The sequence below is a fragment of the Perca flavescens genome, chromosome 3 (assembly GCF_004354835.1).
Source record: "Perca flavescens isolate YP-PL-M2 chromosome 3, PFLA_1.0, whole genome shotgun sequence".
Taxonomy (NCBI): domain Eukaryota; kingdom Metazoa; phylum Chordata; class Actinopteri; order Perciformes; family Percidae; genus Perca; species Perca flavescens.
The window spans coordinates 3,032,468-3,056,199 of NC_041333.1; the positions used below are offsets into that span (position 1 = coordinate 3,032,468).

The following is a 23,732-nucleotide window of genomic DNA, read 5'->3' on the forward strand; positions in this document are numbered from 1 at the left end:
AAATGTTAAAATTTTTTTTGTAAAAGACAGTTCAATGCCTTTTTTTCCCCATATTATTATATGCCAAGCGAAGAATTTAGATTGAATATTCTTCCTGAAGTTCTTCAAGAGTGCAAATGTTGGGAAACTTTAAAGTGCTCATATTTATGCTTATTGGCTTTGCCCTTTCCTTTATTGTGTTATAGATCTTTTTTGTGCATGTTAGAGGTTTAGAAAGTGAAAAAGCCCAAAGTCCCCCCCAAAGGGACTTACCATCTCCAACAAAAAAAAAACACTGTTCAGAAACTGCTCCAAACAGCTCTATTGTAGTCCAGCCTTTACTTCAGAGACAAAAATGGTTCACTTTGTAACATTTGTTATAATGCCCTCATACTCTGCTTCTGACTGGCTAGTAGTCCTTACCTAGCTACTGTCAGGGCACGCCCTCATACTCTGCTTCTGACTGGCTAGTAGTCCTTATCTAGCTACTGAGCATGTGCGACTCCCAACAAAGATGGAACAGAAGTGAGAGGTCTCACTCTGTAGCTAAAACAGAGAGCTCAACACACAGGGTGAAAAGAGGAGCTACAGCAAAAACCTATTCTGATATAACCTCTAAATACAATTATGAACCTGAAAATGAGCATAATATGAGCACTTAAAAATATCAAGTTGATATATTGGCATAAGCAGTGCATAAGTGTAATCTTTGGAATGGCTTTTGTGCTGTGTGTGTGTGTGTGTGTGTGTGTGTGTACATTGATGAGCGTGTGTGATGGGAGGTTAAACTCTGCCTCGTTGTCTATTAGCAGCATTGACAGCTTAGCCAGCACATTCTGTCTCTGCCCTCTGCCTGTAATAACCTGCCCTGTTACAGCCAGCCACGGCCCAGTATCAGAGTATATTGTTAGGTGATTGGAATTGGGCAAGCATGAAATGGAAGTCACGTTAATATTGATCCAAGTGTTTAACGGGGTGTTTTACCTCCGGGTGTCCTTTCTGTCTCATTTCAGGTGAGCTGCTTCTCTCAGAGCTGATTGCCCCGGGCAGAGAACGTTATAGCTCTTTAGAGGCACCAGTCTTGTGATGAGATATTAACCTTCTCCAGCTTTATAATAATCAAAGATATTAAACCTGGGACAAATGACTCCAGGACATTTACTAACATGCAAATCCGGCGGACGTTTGAATGCAGCCTTTTGGTAAATACGTTACCGAAAGGCTCAGATACGGTTACGTGGAGTACCTAGAACGTTCAGGTCCAGATGTGGGGGATTATTAGACACTGCTGTGAATGTTTTGATGGAGAGAAGATGAGGTTGTTCGTAAACCTCTGGCAGCACAGTAGACACGCACTGCACATCCCAGGATATTGAATAAAGATCACCCCAAGAGGAAGCGGCTGCACCGTATAAACTCCCCTACATCAAAGTTCTAATGTTTATTTTAACAGTCTCAAAACACATACGGATGGCTTGCATCACAGGAAGTATGAAGCTGTCATCCCCCCTCCCTCATTTCATCTTTCAGTGCAGAGTAAATAAAAGTGAAGAGACAGAGGGCAGAATTGCATCGCCACTACCGGTAATGCAATCCCATGGACTGGACTTTTTCTCTCCGTGTGGAATGTGGAGCCCGTGGAGAAGGAGGGAGCGTAGGAGGGCAGGATCTGAAACAGATAGAGTCTGGGAAACGGAAGACATATATTTAAAACATTCTATAGAGCTCGCATTATATGAATGTTGGAATGACCGCACATAACAATGAGGTACATTATAAGATAGTGTAGTAAATAAGCTGTGGAACCGAGGCTTACACTAATGCTCGTTATCTACAGTGATCTGACAGAATGAGACATAAAACAGAAAAATTCCTGCAAAAGCTCCAGGGTTTAATTTTTTTTTACTCCAGGTCTTTGTTAAGAAAGAGGTCGAGATAGCTGTGGCTCTTAAGTTGTGTCCAAAATGTTGGCTGCTTTATCAATTGACAAACCTTCAGTGGTAAAAATCTCTCAAAATGAGCAACCTTTGGGTATTTTGTGTTTTAATTGTAGTTGTGTATATTAAATTGCCCAAATCAGCTTTTTTACCCATACCCATACATGTTGCGGGCTTGTTTTTGATGAGTGGCAGTGAAGTGGTTGAGGCTGGGTGTATAATACATGGGAGACTCGCTGAGGCTGTAAAAATGAAATGCTAGTGCCACGAAACTCACCAGCGTTGCAGTGCATGAAACATGGACCCTTGGCAACAGTATTGTAGTTGATTCAGATGTCTTTTCAAGGCCATTCAGCTCTTATCTATTCCATACTGAATAGTAAAACTACTGAACACTGAAATATTTCCAAAGTGGGAGTCTGTATCTAAGATTATGAAGTTTATTTGAATTGGACTTTAGCTTGTTCACAAAAGAACACATTTACTTGGCTTTATTACTCCGAGGAGTTCTTGTTATGTATTTGCTCAACTACATTTTTCCATTTATAATGCTAGAGATGCAACGATATTTATGCTTTAACTTTCTGTAAAACTGTCACCATCACCATTAAAGTGCTCATATTATGCTTTTGGGCTTTTTCCCTTTCTTTTATTGTGTTATATATCTTTTTTTGTGCACGTTATAGGTTTACAAAGTGAAAAAGCCCCAAATACCCCCCCAAAGGGACTTACCATCTCCAACAGAAAACACTGTTCACAAACTGCTCCAAACAGCTCTATTGTAGTCCAGCCTTTACTTCAGAGACAGACGTGGTCACTTTGTAACACACGTTATAATGCTCACCTAGCTGCTAGCATGGCACGCCCTCATACTCTGCTTCTGACTGGCTAGTAGTCCTTACCTAGGTACTGTCAGCACGCCCTCATACTCTTCTTCTGACTGGCTAGTAGTCCTTACCTAGGTACTGCACGTGTGCGACTCCCAACAAAGATGGAACAGAAGTGAGATGTCTCACTCTGTAGCTAAAACTGAGAGCTCAACACACAGGGTGAAAAGAGGAGCTGCAGCAATGTGCAGTACAACAACAATATGGTGTTTTTTGAAAATTAAACCATGTAAACCTATTCTGATATAACCTCTAAATACAATTATGAACCTGAAAATTAGCATAATATGAGCACTTTAAAGAATGTAGTAATCTCACTTCATTGTGTGAGCTGGGACCAAGTCCTCTACCAGCAGGAATCACATCACATTAAAAAAGTAAAAAAGCTAATTCATGGTGTCTTCAAAAAAAAATGGTTGCATCCCCTTTTTTTCAGGATTGCATTATAAATAAAAATAAATAATTTTGGTTTAAACATATATCCGTGAAGGAGGTTTGCAAAATGGCCATAACAGCGCAGTACCTAACAGCAACTTAATGTAAACACAAGTACACAAGTACAATAAATAAGTAATTTTCCTTGGTGGTTGGTGCATACATAAACCAACAAACATTAATATGAAATAAACAATAAATACAGAAACAAATATATACAAAATAGCTGTTAAACATAAGGAAAAAGAGGCTGAATGGGTTGAGTGCAGAAGGTGCAAAAATATATAGTATATGTAATGTCAAGAATGTAGGTCAATGCAACATGTAGTGACTAGAGATGGGGGGGTCAAAGTCAGTCAGGGGTCCAGGACCTTGTTGGTGAGGCTGACCGCAGAGTGGAAGAAAGAAGTCCTGATGGACTGCAGCCTCGTGCCAGAGGGGAGGGGTTCAAACAGTTTGTGTCTGGGCTGAGAGGGATTCACTCCAATCTTTCCTGCCCGCTTAGATTACATTACATTATAAAAGAAGTCTAAAATGTCACCCAACAGTATGCTGTTTTATTTTTTTTATGTAAACATTTTTAGTGTGTTTTTAGGAAAATCGTGCCTTAAAAGGCAGTCGGTAGACACCCTACTTTCATTACCATGGATCCTTGTTGCACCCAGTGATGAGTAACTGGGGCGTCCTCCATTGGTCGCAGCTGGCAGGTCTGCATCAGCCTTCAATGGGGTCATGAAAGCTCTGAAATGCACTTTACGGAGTGTAATTAGTGCACTCTGAGGCAGTTGTAACTCAGTGATTGAACAAGAGGACCCATGAGAATGGTGGTCGGTGGCTTCTCCTGGCACTGTTCCTGAAGGGCTTTAAGTAGACATGAAACTGCTGTCATTTTTTTTCCCAGAGACGTGGAGAAGTCAACGCCAGTGGTCTTCGATGGACTGCTCACTTTGTGCAGGTTAATTAGATAGATGCTAGTTGGCGTAGCGTCATTATACAGTGAGACAGCGTAGGCAACATGTTTTCCTTTCTTTAATACGCAAATGTAGAAGAATTTCAGCTTCTCACAGCATAAAATCAACTGTGCAAAGAATGTTTAAATCCTTCAGTAGCTGAGGATTGGATGTGCATATAGTATCTACCGCTGCCTGCACTTGTCTCTTGTTCTTTTTCATTATAGGTCATTTGTATGAGTTATATCAGATATTTAAAGGGCAGTTCTCTTTGTTTTGCCATTTAGTGGTCAAGGGTGAACACATGAAAATGTTTGTGATGAGTCTGCATCGACACCACTGCACAGCAAATCCTTTAATAGTGACAAATGGCGACCCTCTTCACAGCCGCACTTTTAATACAAGAGTGTCTCTCCGAGTCAACGGGCTATCACTCATGAGAAGATGACTTCTCATGTCAGCACTTTTTCTCCTTCATGTCATAGCTCTTTGTTTCTTGTTATTTATAACCATATTACTTTGTCTGTGAGAACTAAATTGCATTTTGGGTAAAGCTGAACCCCACCTTCCCCCACAACAGTAGATGTTGGTCATTTGCGTGTAGAAATCAGCATGGTTTATTTGGTCTACTCAGCCTTGTACAGACTTGCCAATCAGAACATCAGCCTGACTGCTGAACTTTCCCTCATTTTACTCGGAGCGTAATGATGGTTTACAGAATTACAGTTTTAAGTTTCACTCTTTCTGCTTTGATCTCTGACCGCTGGCTGGCTTTTGCCTTTAACATTGCACAGAATTCATTTCCGAAACGCACAGACTTCTTCCCTCTGTCTGATGAAAGCACTCTAGATATGAGACAGAGCAGGAAGCAGACTTTTTTTTTCTCAGTAGCAGTGTTGACATGAGTCAAATGTGACCTCTTCAAGACAAGGTACATGTTCCTCAGGGGAGGGAGAGGCGAATTAAGAGCTGTGCTGAAAGGAAACATGTCAGACGGGTGTCAGCCACCTCCCATTTCTTGATATGTGTTCTTCCTTTCATGCACGCGAGTTTGTTACTCGGTTATTTCCTACATTGGACTTCAGAACGACAATTTCGCATAAAGGTTTTGAGCAGCCGTGTGGCAGGCACATGTTGGAGATGGGCTGATTTAAGCTGATAAATGTGTTGCGAGACCTCTTTGTTTTTTTTGTTTTTCAATGAGCATGCTCCACCATAGCCATATGATGAAGTCCTGGTGTAAGCAGCCTCCTAATTGCGCTGCCTTTTCACTCTCGCTCTTGTCAAGTCTCCAAAAGCGGCAAACGATATCTCTAATCGACTACGAGCTCGAGATGTATCCCCCGACTCAGCTGTTGGTCTTTCAAGCTGCAGATAGTGTTTCATTGTTGACCTTGTCTAAAAATAAAAGCTAAATCACCTCTGATGTTCAACCACGCCAAATGTATTCAGTGAGCGAACGTGTACACTGACATTCTTTCATATGCTATGGCAAATACATTAGTGAGCATCTCCTATCAGGTTCATCCTGCATATATTACGTATTTCATGTTCTCCATGGTTTGTTTCTTTTAATACATTTTACTAGATGTTATGCATTTTAATAGCCTATGAAAGAAGTTTATTTTGTTTGAACGTGGATATGCTCAGACTTCATTAGAATAAACCTGTTAAGCTCATACTCTGGTTATCAAGAGTGAGTTATGACGCCTGGTTCAATCAGTTATTTTGAGGTTTTTGCAGTGTGCTTTTGGTTTACAGAGTTTTTTGGTGGATGTGTGGGTGGTATTCTTGTTTTTCTTGTTATGATGCATTTTCTTGTACTAAATGTGTTTATATATTTATATATGTTGGCTATATGCATTACTGAAATGCACTGTATATTGTAAATTATTTTGTCTTGCCATACTGTACTTTCTCAGTCAATGAGTACAACAGCTGAACCATTCCATACTCACAGTATAGTACAGTATTGCTGAACAGAAATATATCGATGGAAACTGCATTATTTATTCAGAGTAGGAATAGCCAATAGCGAGGTATTTCTGTCCATTTAAGCACAGTGATGTATACCGATCTGAGCTTTAGGTCAGAGTGCAATATTTAGTGGTTCTCTTCCCCACGTTTCTTTTGACAGGCACAGAGGAGGACAAGGTGGTCAGGTCTAAGAAAGTCTTCCGAAGCCAAACTGTGGCCAGCCAGAACCCCGAGACCGAGCTGGTGCTGGAGGGAGACGAAGATGCCGTCAGCCTGCTGCAGGAGAAGGAGATGGACAACCTGGGTGGTAAGTCAGCACCCCACCTCCTCCATTAACCCCAAGTCAGCGTCCCATCTGCTGGAGCGTCAGCGCTGGTCTTTATCTGTCTTCTTCCTAATTGCATAGTTACAGTGTACCTGTTTATTATCAGTGTGTCATGTGTTTGGATCAATGTAGGCTTTTTTAACGCTCATTATATGCATTGGCAACAGTACAACTGAAAGGGGAAACTTTAAGATGTTTGTCATTGGTATTATTTAATAATCTAAATCTATTTATCTAATAATCTAAATTTATTCATCTAATGTGTTTGAGGTTTGATTTTACAGGTTGCTTTTGGCAGTTCACCATCAATGAAGTTGTGGAGTGTTCTAATCTGGACATCTTTTCTTAGGTTTGACAGCGATATATTGTTTGTGCCTGATAAGTGTCCTTCTCTGTTTTGTTTTGGATCTGGTCAGCACGGTTCCTTCCTCAAGTGTTTATCTCCAGAGGCAAGTCTTCTAAAGTTAAACTAACACCGGAAAGATGATCATTCCAGATATGTCACAAGTCATATTCAGGATTTATAAAGCAATCAGTGATAAAAGTTGATATGAACCACTGCCTGCTAATGCTTAACTTTACACTGGCCTTATTTAACCTGTCATCTGGCCTGATAATGTATCCTCAAAGGGTGACACCATTCAAAATCTATTTAAATGAGACATTGTGTTAGCATAGTTCATGCTATTAAACTGATATTATACCTAAAGTAACAATCTCGAAGATTTTCGTTTAAATAAATGTCTGTTAAGTCACTATCACCAAATGAGGTAACATGATGGCGATGGAGCCTATGGCCCACTGATGAAAGCCCCTACATTTGCAGTATTATGAATTGGATGTCTGTGGCGACATTCCCTGGAAAAATTACAAGCGGCACACAGTCAGTGACGCGTTTTCTGTCACCCAGCAGTGGTTGGTGTGCCACAGAGGGTTGGCAGTAGAGCTGTAATCGGCCTTTAAAAGTTGGGCCCGACAAAGCCAGAGCCCGACAAGTACATTTTGATTAACAGCTTTTTAAAAGCACACCACTCTTTTGCCTTTTGTCAAGAGTGAGTCATTTATAATTCTTTTTAACATCATTTATTCATGACTAACGTAGGAAGTTGGAACAAAGAAATAAATAAAAGAAGTCCTCCAGAAGCCAGCCTCCGTTTCACCTCCTCAGCATTCATTTTTGTGCTAATCAGAACGCATCACCTGACCACTCATTTACCGCGCAACCCGGAGCACAAGCCCAAGCCCGGCCCGAGCCCGTGTAAAATGATAGAAATTAAGACCGAACCCGGCTGGTCCCATCGGGTTCGGGTAAAGATCTTCAGCTCTAGCTGGTAGAGCTAACGCAACAGACTCGCTCTTCAACACACCTGAACCGACTAATGTCACACAGGCAACACTGTTTGCATCTCTGGAAGTGCCATCCAGAAATACACCTGCATTTACGGCTTGTTGCCATAGATGCCGCCAAAGACAAACGGAGATCTTGGAGATTGTAACTTTAGGAACTACGGAGCATTATTATACAATGGAAATTCTGCTGTGCTGTAACTAGTGTATCAATCACTACACTTTAATAACGCCAGAGTAAAGGGTCACTTATTGCAATCAAAGTGATCTGTGCTAAGAGACCTGATAAAACAACTCTTCTTACATAATCTCTTGATGGTACTGCTAAACACTTTAAACTACTGAGTGAAAATCTTATAAGATCAGATCAGCAATATAACACAATTAATCAAACATGCTTATCTCCATAAACCCTTTTAACATAATTAACAAATCTTTGGCATGAATGAATTCTTGCTGTAGTTAAAAATGATTTTGGTTTTTCAAACTCTGTACAAATGTATTTTTTCCAGTAAATATAATCCCAGTACAATCTGAAATTACTAAAACTCTCAAATCTCATGGACAAAATGTGTCAAAATGTCAAAGGACCTATAAAACAGCATATCATGTGTATTTTCCATGTTGATGTGTGCACTTGTTAAGGGAGAGCAGACAACAACTTAATTATCCTGCAGTCAAACTAACCTCATCGTCTCTAGAGTGAACAATCATGAAGAGATGAATTGTCCCTTACCCGCTGAGGATATACAAATAAAACAAACAATATTAAGTCTTTATTAATCTTTGATTGACTTTACCCATGTGATTATTAGTAGTTGTTATGTATCCAGCTTTGTCTGACACAATTCAATCAGTAGTGCAGCCTACTGCCAAGGCGATGGTTGCCCAAAGAGCCTGTAATTTAACCGGCACCACACTCGGTGTGTGAGCCAAACTATCAAGCCAACCTTGAGCTGCTTTTCAAGTAACGTGCCATGGCTTTAAAAGTTAGTTATCCAGAGTTCACTTGAGCTTCACTTGAGGGTGGATCAAGATCGCTACATTACGTACTTGTCAACAAAGCCATATCTTCCCTTGACACCCCATGCAAATAATTGGCGGTTTAAATGAGCAGAGTCTGTTACTGGTTTGATGCCCAAATCAGCCAGCGCTAAGCTAACATTTTCTTGGCTGCAGTTGCAACCAAGAAAAGCCGGCTAGCCAAAATCTTCCTCTGTGTCTCAAGCAGGAGTAATTTAGAGTCATCATTAAGTAACAAAACAATCGGGTCAGTAGGGATTAGATATCCTATCACATCAGATATTATTGATGTTGTTTTATGCCAGAACTCATGCACCTGTTCACACTCCCAGACCATGTGTAGGAAAGTTCCAGTTTGTTCAGGTTGACAGAACGTACAATAGGGAGTGGGAATGGCTTTAGAGACGTATCTCTTCTGAGGAGTCCACTATATCCTATGGCATATGTTGAAGTGGATCTGCTGGTGATTTGACGATACAGGCATTTTAGTAGGATTTAGTAGGATGTGGTTTTATTTTTGGATTATTGGCTACTTTAGATGACGTAAATAAACATTCACTGATCCAAGGCTGTACGCATATACATTATTAGCTCTTAGGCTGACATGTTGTGTTTTAAAACTTTAATTTTAATGATGGCTAATGTTGAGATTTCCCTATTTTCAGTGAATTTACTATTACTAGCTGGATTGTCCTAAAATAAAAATAACAAAATGAACAGGACAATTGGACAGTGTTCTCATTTTAGTAATCTGTATTGCAATACTATTCTAATGTTATAGATGTTGTTACTAGGTTCCGCAAGTTAAATTATTCAGTGTGCAAAGCAATGTGGTGCTTTAAAATGTGTTTGAACTGAAGTGTCACAGATTTGAGTGGCATCTTTCATTTTACCAAAATGTCTTTATTAAACCAGTAGGAACAGTGCTGCCATTGAAACACATGTTAACTGTAACAAATAGGGATGTATGTACAGTGAGGAAAATGAGTATTTGAACAACCTGCTATTTTGCAAGTTCTCCCACTTAGAAATCATGGAGGGGTCTGAAATTGTCATCGTAGGTGCATGTCCACTGTGAGAGACATAATCTAAAAAAAAAAAATCCAGAAATCACAATGTATGATTTTTTTAACTATTTATTTGTATGATACAGCTGCAAATAAGTATTTGAACACCTGAGAAAATCAGTGTTAATATTTGGTACAGTAGCCTTTGTTTGCAAGTACAGAGGTCAAACGTTTCCTGTAGTTTTTCACCAGGTTTGCACACACTGCAGGAGGGATTTTGGCCCACTCCTCCACACAGATCTTCTCTAGATCAGTCAGGTTTCTGGGCTGTCGCTGAGAAACACGGAGTTTGAGCTCCCTCCAAAGATTCTCTATTGGGTTTAGGTCTTGAGACTGGCTAGGCCATGCCAGAACCTTGATATGCTTCTTACAGAGCCACTCCTTGGTTATCCTGGCTGTGTTCCATCGGGTCATTGTCATGTTGGAAGACCCAGCCTTGACCCATCTTCAATGCTTTAACTGAGGGAAGGAGGTTGTTCCCAAAAATCTCGCAATACATGGCCCCGGTCATCCTCTCCTTAATACAGTGCAGTCGCCCTGTCCCATGTGCAGAAAAACACCCCCAAAGCATGATGCTACCACCCCCATGCTTCACAGTAGGGATGGTGTTCTTGGGATGGTACTCATCATTCTTCTTCCTCCAAACACGGTTAGTGGAATTATGACCAAAAAGTTCTATTTTGGTCTCATCTGACCACATGACTTTCTCCCATGACTCCTCTGGATCATCCAAATGGTCATTGGCAAACTTAAGACGGGCCTGGACATGTGCTGGTTTAAGCAGAGATGGAGTGACCCTGCCCGGAGGAAGCCCGGGGCCCCCGTCTGGAGCCAGGCCCAGACGGCGGGCTCGTCGGCGAGCGCCTGGTGGCCGGGTTTGCCACGGAGCCCGGCCGGGCACAGCCCGAACAAGCTACGTGGCAACTCCCTCTCCATCCCATGGGCCCACCACCTGTGGGAGGAACCGTTGGGGTCGGGTGCAATGCCACATGGGTGGCAGTGAAGGTCAGGGGCCTCGACGGACCAGACCCGGGCGGCAGACGCTGGCTCTGGGGACGTGGAACGTCACCTCTCTGTGGGGGAAGGAGCCGGAACTGGTGCGGGAGGTGGAGCGCTACCGGTTAGATCTGGTGGGGCTTACCTCTACGCACAGTCTTGGTTCTGGAACCATACTCCTGGATAGGGGTTGGACTCTTTTCTTCTCCGGAGTTGCCCAGGGTGTGAGGCGCCGGGCGGGTGTGGGGATACTCACAAGCCCCCAGCTGAGCGCCGCTGTGTTGGAGTTTACCCCGGTGGACGAGAGGGTCGCCTCCCTACGCCTGCGGGTTGTGGGGTGGAAAACTCTGACTGTTGTTTGTGCATATGCACCAAACAGGAGTAAGGAGTATTCGGCCTTCTTGGAGACCTTGACTGGAGTCCTGCATGGGGCTCCAGTGGGGGACTCCATTGTTCTGCTGGGGGACTTCAACGCACACGTGGGCAATGATGGAGACACCTGGAGAGGCGTGATTGGGAGGAACGGCCTCCCTGATCTAAACCAGAGTGGTTGTTTGTTGTTGGACTTCTGTGCTAGTCATGGATTGTCTATAACAAACACCATGTTCGAACATAGGGATGCTCATAAGTGTACCTGGTACCAGAGCACCCTAGGCCAAAGGTCAATGATCGATTTTATAATCGTTTCATCTGATCTGAGGCCGTATGTTTTGGACACTCGGGTGAAGAGAGGGGCAGAGCTGTCAACTGATCACCATCTGGTGGTGAGTTGGGTCAGAGGGTGGGGGAAGACTCTGGACAGACCTGGTAAGCCCAAACGTGTAGTGCGGGTAAATTGGGAACGTCTGGAGGAGGCCCCTGTCCAACAGACTTTCAACTCACACCTCCGGGCGGAGCTTTTCGTGCATCCCTGTGGAGGCTGGGGGCATTGAACCCGAGTGGACAATGTTCAAAGTTTCCATTGCTGAAGCTGCGGGCGAGGAGCTGTGGTCTTAGGGTCTTAGGTGCCTCAAGGGGCGGTAACCCACGAACACCGTGGTGGACACCGTGGTCAGGGAAGCCGTCCGACTGAAGAAGGAGTCTTTCCGGGATATGTTATCCCGGAGGACTCCGGAGGCAGTTGCAGGGTACCGAAGGGCCGAAGGGCTGCAGCCTCTGCCGTGAAAGAGGCAAAGCAGCGGGTGTGGGAGAAGTTTGGAGAAGACATGGAGAAGGACTTTCGGTCAGCACCAAAGTGCTTCTGGAAAACTGTTCGCCACCTCAGGAGGGGGAAGGGGGAACCATCCAAGCTGTGTACAGTAAGGATGGGACACTGTTGACCTCAACTGAGGAGGTAATAGGGCGGTGGAAGGAGCACTTTGAAGAACTCCTGAATCCGACTAATACGCCCTCTATCTTAGAGGCAGAGCTGGAGGATAACGGGGATTGTCGCCGATTTCCCAGGCGGAAGTCACTGATGTAGTCAAACAACTACACAGTGGCAAAGCCCCGGGATTGATGAGATCCGTCCAGAAATGCTCAAGGCTCTGGGTGTGGAGGGGCTGTCCTGGTTGACACGCCTTTTCAACATTGCGTGGAAGTCTGGGACGGTGCCAAAGGAGTGGCAGACTGGGGTGGTGGTTCCCCTTTTTAAAAAGGGGGACCAGAGGGTGTGTGCCAATTATAGGGGTATCACACTTCTCAGCCTCCCTGGTAAAGTCTACTCCAAGGTGCTGGAAAGGAGGGTTCGCCGATAGTCGAACCTCGGGTTGAGGAGGAACAATGCGGATTCCGTCCCTGGTCGTGGAACAACGGACCAGCTCTTCACTCTCAAGGATCCTGGAGGGAGCCTGGGAGTATGCCCAACCGGTCTACATGTGTTTTGTAGATTTGGAGAAGGCGTATGACCGGGTCCCCGGGAGATACTGTGGGAGGTGCTGCGGGAGTATGGGGTGAGGGGGTCTCTACCAGAGCCATCCAATCTCTGTATGACCAAAGTGAGAGCTGTGTCCGGGTTCTCGGTAGTAAGTCGGACTCGTTTCAGGTGAGGGTTGGCCTCCGCCAGGGCTGCGCTTTGTCACCAATCCTGTTTGTAATATTTATGGACAGGATATCGAGGCGTAGTCGGGGTGGGGAGGGGTTGCAGTTTGGTGGGCTGGGGATCTCATCGCTGCTCTTTGCAGATGATGTGGTCCTGATGGCATCATCGGCCTGCGACCTTCAGCACTCACTGGATCGGTTCGCAACCGAGTGTGAAGCGGTTGGGATGAGGATCAGCACCTCTAAATCTGAGGCCATGGTTCTCAGCAGGAAACCGATGGAATGCCTTCTCCAGGTAGGGAATGAGTCCTTACCCCAAGTGAAGGAGTTCAAGTACCTTGGGGTTGTGTTCGCGAGTGAGGGGACAATGGAGCGGGAGATTGGTCGGAGAATCGGGCGCAGCGGGTGCGGTATTGCATTCAATCTATCGCACCGCCAGACGAAAAAGAGAGCTGAGCCAGAAGGCAAAGCTCTCGATCTACCGGTCAGTTTTCGTTCCTACCTCACCTATGGTCATGAAGGCTGGGTCATGACCGAAAGAACGAGATCCAGGGTACAAGCGGCCAAAATGGGTTTCCTCAGGAGGGTGGCTGGCGTCTCCCTTAGAGATAGGGTGAGAAGCTCAGTCATCCGTGAGGAGCTCGGAGTAGAGCCGCTGCTCCTTTGCGTCGAAAGGAGCCAGTTGAGGTGGTTCGGGCATCTGGTAAGGATGCCCCCTGGGCGCCTCCCTAGGGAGGTGTTCCAGGCACGTCCAGCTGGGAGGAGGCCTCGGGGAAGACCCAGGACTAGGTGGAGGGATTATATCTCCAACCTGGCCTGGGAACGCCTCGGGATCCCCCAGTCGGAGCTGGTTAATGTTGCTCGGGAAAGGGAAGTTTGGGGTCCCCTGCTGGAGCTGCTCCCCCCGCGACCCGACACCGGATAAGCGGACGAAGATGGATGGATGGATGGAACCTTCCGTGCCATGCATGATTTCAAACCATGACGTCTTAGTGTATTACCAACAGTAACCTTGGAAACGGTGGTCCCAGCTCTTTTCAGGTCATTGACCAGCTCCTCCCGTGTAGTTCTGGGCTGATTTCTCACCTTTCTTAGGATCATTGAGACCCACAAGGTGAGATCTTGCATGGAGCTCCAGTCCGAGGGAGATTGACAGTCATGTTTAGCTTCTTCCATTTTCTAATGATTGCTCCAACAGTGGACCTTTTTTCACCAAGCTGCTTGGCAATTTCCCCATAGCCCTTTCCAGCCTTGTGGAGGTGTACAATTTTGTCTCTAGTGTCTTTGGACAACTCTTTGGTCTTGGCCATGTTAGTAGTTGGATTCTTACTGATTGTATGGGGTGGACAGGTGTCTTTATGCAGCTAACGACCTCAAACAGGTGCATCTAATTTAGGATAATAAATGGACTGGAGGTGGACATTTTAAAGGCAGACTAACTGGTCTTTGAGGGTCAGAATTCTAGCTGATAGACAGGTGCTCAAATACTTATTTGCAGCTGTATCGTACAAATAAATAGTTAAAAAAATCATACATTGTGATTTCTGGATTTTTTTTTTTTTGATTATGTCTCTCACAGTGGACATGCACCTATGATGACAATTTCAGACCCCTCCATGATTTCTAAGTGAGAGAACTTGCAAAATAGCAGGGTGTTCAAATACTTATTTTCCTCACTGTATGTAATTGATTCATTCCAGGTACAAAATGTGATAGAAGAAATGTGCCCTGAGGCTCTAGAATCCCAGACACACAGCCCTGTGTACATTACCTAGTTATCACGGCTTAGCATATGAGGCTCAGGCTGAACCAGGCCACTGCTGAGCAGTGAAATCCCCTCTCTAAGATCCAACAGATGAATCTCTGAGGAGGACGAGGAGGAGGAGGAGGAGGAGGAGGAGGAGGAGGCTAACCCCTCCTCTTTGTCCCAGGGCCAGCAGGCAGCCAAACACACCATGTCTGTCAGATGAACCCTGTACCGCCCAATCAAAAGAGCAAGGCTAGGGCTAAAACACAAGCAGAGAGAACCAATAGTGACCTTGTACAAAACAGAAATGCTGACGTTGAATATATATGTGATACATTTATGATGTGTGAGCTTGTTTGAAATGATGAAGCAAACTTGAATGTGGACGCTTTGAGGAATAAGTGCTGGGATTTAAGAATATTATTTGTGTGTCGAATCAAAGTTGAGTTCATGTTTTTTACGAGTAGGGGAGCTCCCTTCGACTGTAACATTTGGGTAATGTTTCTACCAGGGTGCTCTGTCTGTGTTTGGCCTGTATCTAATCTCAGGCATGAACAGCCCTAATGAGAGATCTGGGACTAGATCCTTGTCAACAACAGTGCTCCTCCTGCCAGCCTTTTGGGTCAGTGCCTGCTGCTGCTGCTGCCGCCAAAGAGGCGGCGCCTGCACACAAGGGCCAAGGCAGTCGTGGTTACTGAACCTATGATTAGTTTTTCTCCCCCACAAACATTGGGAATGCTTACATGAGCCTTTCTGTACGCACATATTGTATCCAAAATCAGGTAAAATAAAAATGTAAGATGAGCATGTGAGAGGAAAGAAGAGAGGAGTATGAGCCTCACAGGACATTTCTCATGTCAAGCGAGAGTCTGTAGATTTGACTCTTCTGCTGGCATACCAGAACCATGTTACTGTGGTTTAGCAGCCACAACCATTTTGCTCTGCCTTAATTTAGCCTTTCCGTATCCATTTTAGTCCCCATTCACAATACTGATTCCTTAAGTGGTGACGTGTTTAGAAAAGGGTAAAAATCTCACACATTTCTGAATGTGTAATCTCAGAAACAGGAAGGGGGTGTTGTGGCTGCTTCCCCCCCCCCCAGATTCTTGTTTGCAAAACCTGGAATTTCAAAATCGAAAAATTTCCAGGCATGTAAAAGTCATGGAATTGGTCAAATCCTTGAATGTTTTGGGAAAGTCATAGGATTTTGTTGTTTATTGTTTATCTTCAGTGGATAACCTTATTTCCAGTAGCTGTTGACGTAACGTATCTCGAATATGCGTCGATTTGCGACGATGTTTTGTAAGCGTTTCAGATTAACATTTTATATTTCATGGCTCTCGGGTCGGTCATTGGGGAAGTCATGGAAATATTTTGAAATTTTGTCCATGAAAATGTGTGGGAACCCTGTCATTTAAATATCTACAAGTTCTTAATTCAAACAGAACATGGGTGACGTCAAAAAGAAAATGCAAACAACCCTGGAAATGTGTATTACTTATAATACAATAATATTAATATTAATATTAAAAATAATATATAACAATACATACATAATAAGTAGTCTGTAGAGCAGAATTTCTCCAGGCTTTTACATGTATATGTTATGTTGAAAGATAAATGCTTTGAAATCATTGGGGAAAAAATTGCTTCAGTGACCCAAATGAACAACAAGGCACTGTGAGACTCAGCATACATAATGGCTGCAGCTATGCACGTATATATGAGTGTGTATCTGATATATGTCATCATGCACATGCTTGCAGGTGAGTGATAGTGCTCAGATGTTTAAGTAACCCACTTCTGTCATTATGCAAAAATATAAACAGCAGTCCAGCGGGTGGACTGTGGGTAATAATATACCCATCTTCTCAGCAGTTCTCCCAAACTCCCACCACACCTTTTCATCACTTCATTAAATTGGCCTGTCATTTGACAAATATTTGCATTTTCATTAAAAGAAAGGTCCAAGAGCGCGGTATTCCAAGCTTTGTCCTATATACACCACTCATCCTGTGTAACTTGCCCTTAATTTCATTATTCTCATGTAAACATTTTAATGCCTATAGCCTAATTATGGAAGGATCCCTGAGGGGATTACTGCCTAATCCTCTTCCTCCCCATGAGCAATGGATGCTGTGGCTTAATGCTGCAGGCTCTTTCTCTCTGTGTAGCCCTTTTAGGGCCTTGATACAATGCATCAGCCCTAAATGTGTTATTTTTAGTAAGAGGTGAATGGGCTTTGTTATTTAGGGCCGGGAGTGAACATAAAGACAATCTCCTCAGTAGGCAGAAATAATAATAATAATAATAATAATAATAGTTGCCTATTAATAATGATTTTACTTGTTAATGGCTTGCAATTGAAATTCATTTTCTCTTCTTTGATAAATAGACTACACTAAATCTGAAATGCAGTAAAACGGGTTAGTGCAAGTATTTGCTCTTGATGTGCAGCTTGTAAGCAGCGTGTATCGCCAGGGCTGATAGCATCAGCAGATACGGAGCACCGTAAACGGAGCCGAGCAACGCTGAGGAGAAGGAGAAGAAACTCCGGAGAGGGCGGGCTGACTGGGCAGCCTGCAAGAGCGATGAAGGGGCGCTCTGGGAGTAGAGACCGAAATCCACTTGTATTCCTCTAACACTATCGGCCCTATAATTGGCTGAGGAACGCAAGATTAAGATTGATGAGACATTAAAGTGGCTCTTTGGAGTTTAAGAGATCGATAAATATCCCGATTTCGAGAGCTTTCGTTTGGGAGCAGACAAATCACTGTAACGGTGCTTTACAGCGACACTGATCTGAGAACATGGAGGAAGAAGCCGAGGAAGAGAGGCGGGGGGGGCAGACTGGAATAAAGATATGATCACTATCAGCTGCCAGGGTCACAGACCCACCTTAACAATTCTGGATAATTATTTGGACTTGGGAACACGCTTGTAGTTGTATTGTTTCCCTACATGTCTTCATCTTTATATGAGTATTGGAGAATAAAAGAGCAGCCTTTTTTTCTGAATCCAGTTATAGGCTGCTCCTTTTAAAGCAGCCCTGGATGTCAGCCATGTAAATTATACATACATACATAGGTCAGACCTGCCCTGCAAATACGGTTATGATGATAGACCATGTGAGGGAAATAAGTAATAGTTTCATTTTATTTTATTAAAACTTTTTTGTTTTTTTAATAGAGGTGGTTGCGTTTAGATCTGATAATATCACAAATACTTTTTTTTTGTTATTAGTGCATTACTGTTTAACAAGCAGAGATTATAGCCTACTATATTTATAGGCCAATAAAATATAAATCCACTGTATTGTGCGCATAAGTGGACATGTGCAATGCAAATACAAAAAGGCGTCCAAACGGCTAAAATAGAAATGAAGACTTTAACGGAGCTGTCATAGTGCGTAATATTTGACTGAACTACAATCATGCATTTGATAATTCTCTAATATTTATAATGGCATGGTGTATACGCATGTCTGATGCAAACAGGCCGCTGCTATATGATGGTATCCCATGGAATTGCGTTGATCAGATATACAGAATGAACCTCGGCCTCGCTTTATGTAACATAAATATATGTTTTTTTGCGTGTTACTCCTGTGGCCGCCCCCCCACCCCCACTCTGCAGGCCCAGTGGTCCTGAGCAGCCCGGCCCAGCTGGTGGCCCCCGTGCTGGTGGCCCGGGGGACTCTGTCCATCACCACCACTGAGATCTACTTCGAGGTGGACGAGGATGACCCAGCCTTCAGAAGGGTCGAGCCAAAGGTAAGGGACCTGCACGCAGCCCCGGTTTAAAGCGGCCACTTTGGCTTCCGACATGTCTCACAGTTAGTTGATTTTATTTTTCACCCTAACTGGCCGACAGGTACTAAACATTTACAGTGTTTTTTAATAGGCCTACACAATTGTTGGTGTATAATGTAAACGCGCGGGTTTGCAACCGTGAGGTGCGCTGTGGCTCTGTCTAGCTTTTTTTATTTTTTTTATTTAATGACGTTTTGTGCCCAGAATTTGATTGTAAATCCCGGTTGGTTTCCATGTTGTGTGATTCAATTTGCTGCATCATTTTATGCATTTTATTTGGACACACATGTGATGAGCATTGAGGCCTCCTCGTTATGCATGTTCAACCAGCAAACCGTGTTGACAGTTTATCTAAAGTTTCGCCAGCAACCTAATATATTCAGAAATAATTCCACGCAAATGTTTTGCACAGTGGGTTGTGATTTAAAAAAAAAAAAAAAAAAAGAGCAAACTGGTAGGCAGGGTGGCAGATTGTTTAAAATGTTGTGTATGGTAATTATTCCCTCCTATTTCCATATTTTCTTATTTAAGGTGTCACACTTAATAAAACACCTTCAAGAGCCAGAGACCCCGGAACTAAAGATCCCATTATATTATTATCGTTAGGCCTACTGTCAAAAACACATTTAAGAAAACCATAATGGGACACAAATATAAAACAGCTCGTTTTATTAGCTCTTTAAATTAGATCAAAGACAGAAATAAAAAAAATCAGATCACAGATGTTATAATCCAGTGTATTTCAAGTGCATTTCTTTTTTCAATTAAACTGTAATATATATATATATATACTATATATATGATATCATTTTCATTTTTTTTTATTATGTAGGCCTAAAGCATGGTAGAGATAAACAACAACCAAAACATGTTTGACTACTTTAAATAATAATTCAAGTAAATTGATGGAATGTTTTCAATGTAGCAAACGTCGTATACGCCTATCAAAATGTAAACTTTCAAAAATTAGACAATGTCCACTGAAACAGGTGAATCAGACTACCACTGATGCATGTATAAATTAATAACGTTTCTATAAAGTAAAAAGTTCAGAAGTAGATTTAAACAGGTGGATCCTATTTACGTGTCACAGAACAACATTCACAATTCCAGACCACTCGAATCACAATCTATGAATGTATTTACAGTATAAAATGTACACATGTGTTTTTGTTTGTTTGTCACGGGGCTTTATTTTAAAGCATTTAAGGAAATGTAGGATTTAGGCAACCGTGTGGCACGGAGAGGAAGCCTCCTGGATTAATGGGAGCCAATCATTTCGACCGTCTCCTGAACGTTAACACCGCCGAAAGGTGCACGGGGGATAATGGCAAACTAAACTGTCGTCAAAATAATGTTGGAACAGGCTCGGCCGAAACATTTTCAACAACAGAGGACAGTCACATTTCACGAGACTTTGCAAATTGATTGCCAATCTTTTTTTTCCTGTCCGTTTATGAGCTCCTTAGGCCTCTATCTATACCACCGTTTGTTTTTTTTAAGACGAGGTGAACTAACATATTTTTTTATTTTTATTTTTTTACCTCAGAGTTTCTCCAAGCTTTTGGGGTTGGTCAGTATTTCTCTTGCCAGTCGCCAAGTCTGTTTGGCTGCATTCTCTAGAGCAGAGTGAGGCTTTCCTTGAAACAGGTCTAAATTAGGCAGGAAATAATGCGGGCACCTTCTGCACTGCAAACATGAAATCAGCTGCAATAGTATCCCGTTCAGGCGGTCGCCGAGGCAGTTCTCGTCCCAGTCCGACTCCCTGGGATGCTTCTCGCACTCGTAGGAAACCAAAGTTTTCATGTGGTAGTTGTTGAGGGGTTGTCCGGGCAGTTCCAGGTGACGGTCGCGCAACGCTTTGAGGACCGACAAGCATTTCTTCCTGCAGCCGCCCAGGATGAGACGGTTCTCGGCCTCGGCGAACTGCAAGACCCAGGCGTCGCTCTCCGCGGAGCTCTGCTTGCCGTTCAAGGAGTAGCACTCTTTGGATAAAAGATTGAAACCTTCCGCTTTGACTTCTGCCACCCGGTTAGGTCCCGGCCAGGGGATGTGAGGGAGAGGCCAGTGCGCGGCGCTTCGTGGCCAGATCCCAGTGCATTTGAAAGCCGGCGTGATTTGCACCACATATCTGTCTCTAATGCGCAGCTTCACCTCGCTCGTGTCAGCGACCATTTTGACAACATCTCTGTAGCTGCATTTATCCACTGCCTGCGCCACCAGGGTCTGGAATCTCGAGCGGATCTTGCGCGCCGAGAGGTACCCGGAGGCTGTGATGAATTCAACCCAGAGAGACATGCTTCTCTTGCGGCCGTCGCTGAGCTTGAGCACGGCGCAGCCCGGGAGAGACCCGTCGTCCACAAAGTTGAACACTCCCATCTGATTGAGATAGAGCACGACCTCGAACTCGGTGGGCGAGATGACCTCCAGTCCCTCGAAACGGTTATCCATCTCGCTGAGAGAGCTGATGAAGCGGGGCTCCTGCACCTCGACCTCCTTCAGGACATCCGACACCACCTTGCACACCTCCCGGATGGTCTTGGAGATGGCTGCTTTTCGAGACTGACATTTCTCGTTGTAGTATTTGTTGAGGTGGTACACCAACTTTGCCTGGGCGGCTATCATATTAGGGCAGAGATCCGGGTTGTACACCGGAGTCTCGCAGTAAGCCGAGGGATCCAACGCGGCTGTTTGTACGGGAGCCAATTTTAGAGAAGAAAGAAAGCTATTTAAAAAGAAAAAAAAATGTCTATTTATAAGACACCTATTCAAAGCGGCGCTCAGTGCTCATATGCGTTATAATCATATCATAACATTCACTGCTGTTGTAGCGGAAACTGCATTGAAGTGCACCGAGCAGGTCCTCGAAATGATCAGAATGGCCTGCTGCTTAAAAGTCCATTTCGACCTTGTGATGTTCGATGAAAAAAAGCCTTTTGGGTTTTCTCTGATCACTGTGCCAGTTTAGGAGTCCGCGTAATTGCGCAGAGTGGAGTGTGCCCTCCTGACGCAGGCGCGCGCTGTTGCTGTGTTTTACAACAGGAGACACACACACTCTTTATTATAAGGGAGGAGTTGACTCCAAGATGTCCAATCGCTGTCCGATGCGTCACCGCTTCCCAGTTTATCGAAAACAAATTCATCCCCGGGTGTTATATACAAGTAAAAAGTACAGGTAGTAGTAGTAGTATATCGAGGAGCGGAAGTACACCTACGCATTTGAAGACGAGGGGGGGAAAAAAGAGCAATTTCACTGCGTTACGTTGCTTTTTCTTGGACTCTGTCTGTTAGTCCGCTATATTGAATCATATATGAAACAGTAGGTGGATTTAGAGTTGTTAAAAGTATTTATGTTTTCGGATAATAAAACTCTGAAATTTGCCGTATTTAAATCTTTTCTTTTTCTCCAGTGGACCGGATCTAATTTCTTCATACGGCGCATCAGATTAATTTACATTAGAATTGAGTAATTTAGGGAGTTTTTAAAAAAAACTAAAAAATATAATTGTAATTAATAAATTACATTTGGCCTATTTGTGCTTTTTGAAGCCATATATTAATAAAATAATCATGAGGCAAGTGTATTAATTAGAGCTTTCAGGGTTAGTCTAATTCACGCTTATTTCGGAAAGATGAAAAAGTGACCGCGCTATTTATAGTTCGCATTTTGATTATATTTGACACATTAATTATCGGGGATGTGATGCATATCTGGAGTTTACAGCAGGAGCTTGTGTTACCATGCAGATAGTTTTGCTCTTTTACTGCGCGGCAACTCCTGTAATGTGTTGTGCAATAATTCCACACTCAGTATTTTACAGTCATTTAATTAATGCATCATGTAAGAATAAAAAAAATATAAGTTGTAATCCTAATGTACTTTTCTTTCTTACGTTGCTCAAAAATGAAATGCACATTGACCTATATACTAAACTATATATTGCAATGTTGTATGTGGGTTCATCTCCTAGAAGAAAAAAGAATGTGTAAAAAAAAAAAAAAAAAAAAAAAGTGAATTGTTTTCTAATTGTTAGATTATATTGAAAATGCTTGTATTAATTGAATTTTTTGTTTTCATAAATGTCAGCAATCCAAATTCATTATTAAATTCGAATAAATAATATAGAATTCTACAACCTTCCTATAATTTCTTTTTTCTTTAACAAGATAAAGATAGCAGCAACAAAACAACAATAGCATGAGAAAGCTTGTTTATATTTAAAAAAAATAAAAGGCATTGGTTGCTAATAATTCTAACAATTAAGATCGGCATGGCTGACCGTTTATGTAACGTCCCAGTGTGGTCTGATACAGACAGTGCTTCACAATAAAGAGCTCTTGCATCCACACTGAACCCTCTATGGCTCTCTTCATTGCACTGGCACTCCGTCTCACAAGGTACAGTGCATGCTTTGAAGAGGACTTCAAAAAGATAATGCTGCACGGATCAGATAAAGAACACAAAGGCATTTACACTCATCTCTGCTCTAGTCAGAACTGCATATGACCAGACATTATGAGGGCAAACCGGCGCTCGTCAGCTCTGACTCACTACATGGATGCGGCTGAGCGGGGGGGTTGGGGGGAGTGGAGTGTGCGGAAAGGACCCTGATAGATAGGTGACTCCCATTATCATCACATCCTGTCACGGACACACTGCCGGTGATAATTCACACTGTTACCAGGCAGAAATTACAGATATGGAGTAGCATCTTCTTTTTTTTTTTTTGGTTACTCTAATTATGGTACATGATAGAGGTGTATATATATATAAAAGTTCATTCTGAGAATAAATAATACAATTATATTCTGGTTATCACATTTAGGGCTAAATAAATAAATTTCCCATCCAAAAATATATCTTCTCATTGATGTATTTCTGGAGGATATGGAGGACATTATGGAAGGTTTTCATATGGTGAGAGGTAGCTAAAAGCCTCTTGCCCCTCTCAGGCTTTGATAGTCTTTTCTCTCACTCTCTCCCACTGCCTGTGGCCCAGCAGGTACTTGGCCTTTATTGAAACCAGACTAGCCTCACTTTCCAGGCTATCTCGCTCCAAGTCAGATACCTCAGAATCCAGTTTCACCTCTTTAGTTTGTGCTCCGGCCTTTGGCCATCCGGATGCGTCATAGAAGGGGGGATTTTCATTGAGATTATCACCTCTTAATCTAAAGCATGTGGCTGCACAGATCTCACAGTAACTCAACCTGCTCTGCAGTCCCAAGACTCG

The 23,732-nt window shown here is 43.2% G+C and overlaps 2 protein-coding genes across 14 annotated transcripts in view; one reads left to right on the plus strand and one right to left on the minus strand.

Moving 5' to 3' along the window:
* The window catches only part of nbeab (neurobeachin b), a 280,354-nt gene that overhangs the window by 189,485 nt on the left and 67,137 nt on the right, over positions 1-23,732 (plus strand). For all 13 annotated transcript variants that reach the window (XM_028573291.1, XM_028573290.1, XM_028573293.1 and 10 more), the window contains 2 exons: positions 6,326-6,472; positions 18,326-18,462. In XM_028573291.1, the coding sequence (XP_028429092.1) occupies positions 6,326-6,472; positions 18,326-18,462 (284 nt within the window). The remainder of the gene's footprint in view (positions 1-6,325; positions 6,473-18,325; positions 18,463-23,732) is intronic.
* On the minus strand, positions 19,340-21,548 carry mab21l1 (mab-21-like 1). The gene has a single exon (XM_028573309.1). It carries the CDS (start codon positions 21,124-21,126, stop codon positions 20,047-20,049), a length of 1,080 nt encoding a protein of 359 aa, XP_028429110.1. The 5' UTR covers positions 21,127-21,548; the 3' UTR covers positions 19,340-20,046.